The sequence below is a fragment of the Corvus brachyrhynchos genome, unplaced genomic scaffold, assembly GCF_000691975.1.
Source record: "Corvus brachyrhynchos isolate BGI_N302 unplaced genomic scaffold, ASM69197v1 scaffold258, whole genome shotgun sequence".
Lineage (NCBI taxonomy): Eukaryota > Metazoa > Chordata > Aves > Passeriformes > Corvidae > Corvus > Corvus brachyrhynchos.
The window spans coordinates 5,857,696-5,865,273 of NW_008240122.1; the positions used below are offsets into that span (position 1 = coordinate 5,857,696).

At 44.7% G+C, this 7,578-nt stretch overlaps 1 protein-coding gene across 1 annotated transcript in view; it reads left to right on the forward strand.

Moving 5' to 3' along the window:
• Positions 1-1,762: 1,762 nt before the first annotated feature.
• The window catches only part of LOC103622737, a 77,517-nt gene continuing 71,701 nt past the window's right edge, over positions 1,763-7,578 (forward strand). Inside the window, exon 1 of the mRNA XM_017744850.1 lies at positions 1,763-1,826. Within this exon, the coding sequence (XP_017600339.1) occupies positions 1,785-1,826 (42 nt within the window). The 5' untranslated portion in view covers positions 1,763-1,784. The remainder of the gene's footprint in view (positions 1,827-7,578) is intronic.

Consider the following 7,578-nt stretch of genomic DNA (forward strand, 5'->3'; position numbering starts at 1 on the left):
AAAGAGTATTTGTTTTTAGTGAGAACCTGACAGGTTCAGGCAATGCTGGAGCAGAACAATTACTTTCCATCCATTGGGCTGCTCTTAGGAAAAGGATCTCTCTCAGTCTCTGCCTATAGTCTCCCTGATTTGACATGACACTTGACAGCAGGTTTTCATGGCAGAGGATACTTAGCAGTTACTGGAGAGAGTCTTTCCAAATCCTGCTTGTTAGCATTACGTTTCAGTCTTTACAAAAGTGCAGGTCCTCTCCACCCTCCCCCATCAATCAGCCCTATCCTCCTTACTCTGCAACTGCTGGAGTATTTTTAGTGACATTGAATAAGTACATGTTAAATCTTTTTCCATTAGTGACATGTCAGAAATTAAAATGGCATTAGCTGTAAAGCGTGAAGCAAAGCCAGCTTCATCTAGGGCACTTGCACGTGGTTGCCCAAGAGGCCAGGAACAACAGTACCAGCTTTGCTTTTCCTTCAATCCATCCATATTCTCTGCACATCCTTTCTACCTTTCTTCCTCCAGAAATACTAATGGCACCTTCTGCTGCTGTTTACTCACAAACTATCCTCAACTCTGCCAAACATTATGGGTAGGAGAAGTCTCCACGTTACAACATTTCATCCTCTCCAGTCACATGTTAGGTATGTCCTCTCCAGACACCATATCAGAGATTTCTCAAGCCCCATTGTGAAAAGCAGATGAATTTTTTTGCCCTTGCTAAGGCCACTGTATAGCAACTCCAAAACTGCTTCCATAGCTGGGACTTGGCTGGCAGGAACCTAAGTATATCAATAACTTGATTTTCCATCCATATCCATGACTGCCTTTGTCCACATGATCTCCATTCTTCCATATACATTGGCTCCTCAGCTAAACTTCATGTTTGACTCTAAGCCATGCCCACTCTGACAGTCATCCCACTCCTTCATTTCAAACCTTGTTTCTTCCTAGACATCCTGCCTCTCCCCCACTGCCTTTCTTGCTTCAGCCTTCCCCTGCCATGTTTCCCCTTGTCCTTCTCCTGACTACTCATCCTATCCCCTTCCTTCCTTATTTGCTTTTTCAGTCTACCCTGCCTCCCAATCCAGTGCATCTTCTTCAGTCAGAGATGGTTTGCAGGCTCTGATGGTTCAGGCAAATGGTTTGCATCTTCTCTGAGTTGCTCAAGGCAGGAGCTTGCTCTCCTTTGTTACTACTCCTTTAGGTATGTGGTATGGATGAGCCTGGAATCCAGAGCATGAGGAAAAGTCTACACTGAGCTCACAACATGTGTAGCTTAACAGGAGGAGATCAGCTCAAAAACTCTGCCACAAAGGAGCAATGGATAATGGTTGAGGGAGAGCTCAAGGTGAAAGACGCTGAAATGCTACAGCTATCAAACAAGCCAAAATATTTATAGCTGTGATTTGCAGGGTGGCTAATTGTGCAGGGCAGGGAAAAGCCTACCATTGCCTGCCATTAAGGAAGAGGGAAATTGCAAGACAAACATCCCCTTTGGATATTTAGTAGCACGCCCAAAAGATTAACATTGATTATATCTCCCTATTAAGAAGCAAGATACTACCCTGCTTTAATTAACAAGGTGGGTTCTCAATCCTCAATTGCCTCTTTGCAAGTATCAGGTGAAACATCAGGGCTGGTATTCCCAGTGGCATGAAGTTAGACTCTTCTGGTTAGCAGGCGAATCCTGAGGCCCTGCTCTTCAAAGGTATTTAGGTTTCAGGACGCTGATGATATTTAGATGCTTAAATCCTTTAAGGCTCCGGGCCTTTGGAGCTAAGGGGATGGCTACAAACTCCAGATTGCCTCGTTCAAGTCAAGTCTATGTAAGTCCTGACTGATAAATGTTACTGTTAGGTATCTGCATGATGTCAAATTTCTCCCTGAGGCTGGGTCATTCGGCAGTTGCCTGATGTAGCCTCTGTGTGCCTTTTTTTTTTTTCTGAACAAGGGGGTGATAGCCAGCATCAGTCCTGATAATGGCTTTGACGGACCTGTGTAGAACTCAGGTTGTTCTACAGGTATTAATTCATTCAGACAAGCAAGCCTGCTGCTTGATGGGTGCTCTGTTTCACTCGGGGGGGGGGGCGGGGGAGAGAGCACAGGGAGAAATGGTGCCTTTCCCAGACTTGCACAATAACAGGGCTGGAAATGGGCCCTGTGCAAATTCAATTACCCCGAGTTGCCAGCATTAACTGCTGGGCTGCTCGCTTTATTGTAGCTAGGGAAGGAGGTGCAGAGAGCAAACTGGCTGCTGTGCTTTGGATGTGATGGAAATGCTGTCAGATTTTAGCAGTTCAGTGACCTTTTCTTAACAGTTCCTGAAGTCACAGCTTTCCCAACACTTGGTAATAGATAAGGGCTGTGCACAGGTAAAGACTTTTGTTTCATGGTGCAAGAGGTCTATGGAGACAGGAGCAGGAGAGAGAGATTGAATAGATTGCTTCCTCCAGCCTTCTGCTTAATTACTGCCTGAAGAATGACATTGAACTCAGATTCTTACTCCAGGTCAAAGGCTTCCCAGAGAGAACATAGATATCTTAATGATGGTGTATACTCCTTCCCCAGACTTGCAACCAGCCTTTTGTTAATGGCAGGATCCTTCCCTCCCTCTCATTTCAGCACTTTTTATCTCTCTGGAGTCAAACCAAGCTCCTCAGATCTAGGAAAGCAAAGGGACCAGTTTTCCCTAGTGAGTCTTTGAGCCAGGAGAAACAACAGCTCTGATACTCAGGCTTTTCCCATCATTTTACACCAGAAGCACTCTGCCATCAACCTGGTGAGCCAAGCTTCTGGGAGAAACCAGGCTGTATCCTTTCTGCCTCACGCATCTCATTAAAGAACTGTGGGCAGTTTGGTTGGAGATTCTTCAAGCAGGATGGGGTAAGATCACACCCCAACTACCTGGAGGCATGAAAAAGCCTGAAGTGCTATCGGGTTTTCTCATGTTTTCTGGGTTGGTCTACTTCCCCCAACCATTCAAGTGTGGAGTCTAGAGGCTCCCACTAGTCCAGTTCTCCATAGATCACAAATACAGTGGAGAAAAGGGGAACTACAGGGCCTGTTCTTAAACTGTGAGGTCTTCTCAGACAAGGAGGGGTCCTGAGGTTCCAGAAGTGCATGGAAGATGCCGAAACTAGAGCAGAATTTACTTACGGGCGATGACTGGGGCTGTGAGGATGACTTCTTGTAGAAAAGTTTTAGATGGGGGTAGGGGCTTTGAATCCACCTGCATTGTGTATGCTGTGCTACAGGGACGCAGAGGATTCTGAATTGTGGAGGAAGAACGGAATGTTTTAAAAGCCATTAAAAAAGCATGTCAGGGTATTGCTATGTGTGTACCTTTGCTGGAGTTACAGACAGAAGGGAGATTTCCTATTTGCTTTCCAGTTCACACAACTACAGGTACTGTGTACAGAGCTGGCTCCTTGTGAGCTCCTTCGTGAGGATACAGTGCAGCTGGCCAGCACCACTTAATTGTTCTCATGTGTTAGGTCAGTGGGGTAGAGCGACTGCCTAAAATGTGACTAAACCCTGTAACTTTTGTCTGCAGAACGCCCAGAGACAGAGAAGTCTTGGTAGGTCTAGTGGGGCAGGCAATGGTGGGGGGAGATGTGTATGGTGGATGTTGTCTCTCAGTGCTGTTGTGGGCAGGGAAAAAGCAGCACTTGCCTTAAGGGTTCAGGTAAGGCTGATGGGGAAAGCCATCCTGGGGAAAGACACCAGTTCAATAAAGGGAGCTGGCATGAACAGAAATGCCTAAAGCTTTTTTGTTGTATACAAAAACCACCCAATGCCTTGCTCCCTGGGGAAGAGCTCCAAGACAGTTGTCAGTCTGAACATGCCCAAATGGGCTAGGGGCTTTATTTTTGTATTATTGCATTATCTTCCTCCCACTCACTTTCCTCTCAGATGCCTGTGGCTGCTTTTGATACTTCTCTTCCCTGTTTTGGCCTCTCTGTTGGGCAAACTCTGTGGTTTGCCACCTTTTCTTGCCCCTTTTTCTACGTCTTTGATGGTACAAGAAAGCTTCTGGTTGTTTCTCTGTTTGCATTTCGTTCTCTGTAGGGTTATGTCTGATGTGCTATGACAAAAACATGTGAGTCCTTCTCATTTTTATCTAGCAGGGAATGCTCAGCAAGAGAGTGAAAAGCACAGTGTAAAAAGGCTGTTCATCCCTTATATTTCTCATCATCATAAAGACTAAGATATTTCCTACTTACTTCACAATAGAGCTATTGGCCCTATTTACTTTGTTCTTATGTGACACACTTTATCTGTCAACTTCTAAGAATCTTGCCAGTGTTATTTATATAAATAAATCTCATGTTGCTTCTGTGCAATACGCGTTTTCCTCCATTTTGCAGTTTGGGAAGCCAAGGCATTTAAAAACTAATTGGCTTATGCAAAAGTACAGAATAATCTGTCCTTAAGAAAGAGAACAAGAACTTCACAGTCCTGCCTTCCATGCCTTCATTAATGGAGTGTTCTCCACCTCTAGTTAATAGGCAGTCTGGTTTTCCTTCAGGTCACGATCACAAAAAGATCCAATTGTCGCTTTAAACATGTAATTAAAGTGCCTGCCTTTATAATGACCTTCATCAGAATGCACCAGCCACTGCACAGGTGGGTAAGGTGGTGCTATATTGAAAACTATGAGGCTCAGAGGGATTAAGAAATGTGACCAAGGATTTGGAAAATGAAAGTTCACTGTGTAGTACAGAAATTTTGACTCTTACTGTTCTGAGTCCTAGAGAATATTGTCTCCTCAGATTTTTTGGGAGCGGTTTTTTTTTGTTTATTTGTGTGGAGTTCTTTTGTTTTGTTTGGTTGGTGATGTCCCATCCTGTTGTGTGCATCCCCCAAATTTCCTAAGGTTTGTGGGGAGGAGGAGACACTCTCTAGGCAATCTGCACACCTGCTGGCTGGTCACCATGAAGTGACAGAATTAGTGACTGGAGTGGGTTTTATATGGAGTAGGCTGGCTGGCTTGTCTGTGTCCTGGAGCTTGAACAACACAGATCCACCAAACTTTATTTATTTATTTATTTATTGTCTTTCTAGTAACTTGTGTACCACCCCGTTTCAGGAGTGGAAAAGAAGCAATTTCAAGTGGCAATGACTGTGATTGTGTTATGTGCCTTTCCTGGAAAAATCCCTTTATGCGATAGGTGGCCTGAAGACACTGGTACATTTGGAGCGCAGCTTTTCCAGTAACCCAGCAGGATTTGGTGGGTGGAGGAAGGGGAAGGAACTCAGTGAGCTGTGACAATGGGAAAATCTTGGCAGGGACTTGCACACGCAGTCTTGCAATCGGCCTCAATGTCCCAACTGTTACCAGAAGGGATTGCGCCGGGATGAGGAAAGCTCAGAACAGGGTGTGAGAAGGCCACCAAGATGGGGGTATGGGCTTTGAATCCACCTGCATTGTGTATGCTGTGCTACAGGGACGCAGAGGATTCTGAATTGTGGAGGAAGAACGGAATGTTTTAAAAGCCATTAAAAAAGCATGTCAGGGTATTGCTATGTGTGTACCTTTGCTGGAGTTACAGACAGAAGGGAGATTTCCTATTTGCTTTCCAGTTCACACAACTACAGGTACTGTGTACAGAGCTGGCTCCTTGTGAGCTCCTTCGTGAGGATACAGTGCAGCTGGCCAGCACCACTTAATTGTTCTCATGTGTTAGGTCAGTGGGGTAGAGCGACTGCCTAAAATGTGACTAAACCCTGTAACTTTTGTCTGCAGAACGCCCAGAGACAGAGAAGTCTTGGTAGGTCTAGTGGGGCAGGCAATGGTGGGGGGAGATGTGTATGGTGGATGTTGTCTCTCAGTGCTGTTGTGGGCAGGGAAAAAGCAGCACTTGCCTTAAGGGTTCAGGTAAGGCTGATGGGGAAAGCCATCCTGGGGAAAGACACCAGTTCAATAAAGGGAGCTGGCATGAACAGAAATGCCTAAAGCTTTTTTGTTGTATACAAAAACCACCCAATGCCTTGCTCCCTGGGGAAGAGCTCCAAGACAGTTGTCAGTCTGAACATGCCCAAATGGGCTAGGGGCTTTATTTTTGTATTATTGCATTATCTTCCTCCCACTCACTTTCCTCTCAGATGCCTGTGGCTGCTTTTGATACTTCTCTTCCCTGTTTTGGCCTCTCTGTTGGGCAAACTCTGTGGTTTGCCACCTTTTCTTGCCCCTTTTTCTACGTCTTTGATGGTACAAGAAAGCTTCTGGTTGTTTCTCTGTTTGCATTTCGTTCTCTGTAGGGTTATGTCTGATGTGCTATGACAAAAACATGTGAGTCCTTCTCATTTTTATCTAGCAGGGAATGCTCAGCAAGAGAGTGAAAAGCACAGTGTAAAAAGGCTGTTCATCCCTTATATTTCTCATCATCATAAAGACTAAGATATTTCCTACTTACTTCACAATAGAGCTATTGGCCCTATTTACTTTGTTCTTATGTGACACACTTTATCTGTCAACTTCTAAGAATCTTGCCAGTGTTATTTATATAAATAAATCTCATGTTGCTTCTGTGCAATACGCGTTTTCCTCCATTTTGCAGTTTGGGAAGCCAAGGCATTTAAAAACTAATTGGCTTATGCAAAAGTACAGAATAATCTGTCCTTAAGAAAGAGAACAAGAACTTCACAGTCCTGCCTTCCATGCCTTCATTAATGGAGTGTTCTCCACCTCTAGTTAATAGGCAGTCTGGTTTTCCTTCAGGTCACGATCACAAAAAGATCCAATTGTCGCTTTAAACATGTAATTAAAGTGCCTGCCTTTATAATGACCTTCATCAGAATGCACCAGCCACTGCACAGGTGGGTAAGGTGGTGCTATATTGAAAACTATGAGGCTCAGAGGGATTAAGAAATGTGACCAAGGATTTGGAAAATGAAAGTTCACTGTGTAGTACAGAAATTTTGACTCTTACTGTTCTGAGTCCTAGAGAATATTGTCTCCTCAGATTTTTTGGGAGCGGTTTTTTTTTGTTTATTTGTGTGGAGTTCTTTTGTTTTGTTTGGTTGGTGATGTCCCATCCTGTTGTGTGCATCCCCCAAATTTCCTAAGGTTTGTGGGGAGGAGGAGACACTCTCTAGGCAATCTGCACACCTGCTGGCTGGTCACCATGAAGTGACAGAATTAGTGACTGGAGTGGGTTTTATATGGAGTAGGCTGGCTGGCTTGTCTGTGTCCTGGAGCTTGAACAACACAGATCCACCAAACTTTATTTATTTATTTATTTATTGTCTTTCTAGTAACTTGTGTACCACCCCGTTTCAGGAGTGGAAAAGAAGCAATTTCAAGTGGCAATGACTGTGATTGTGTTATGTGCCTTTCCTGGAAAAATCCCTTTATGCGATAGGTGGCCTGAAGACACTGGTACATTTGGAGCGCAGCTTTTCCAGTAACCCAGCAGGATTTGGTGGGTGGAGGAAGGGGAAGGAACTCAGTGAGCTGTGACAATGGGAAAATCTTGGCAGGGACTTGCACACGCAGTCTTGCAATCGGCCTCAATGTCCCAACTGTTACCAGAAGGGATTGCGCCGGGATGAGGAAAGCTCAGAGCAGGATGTGTG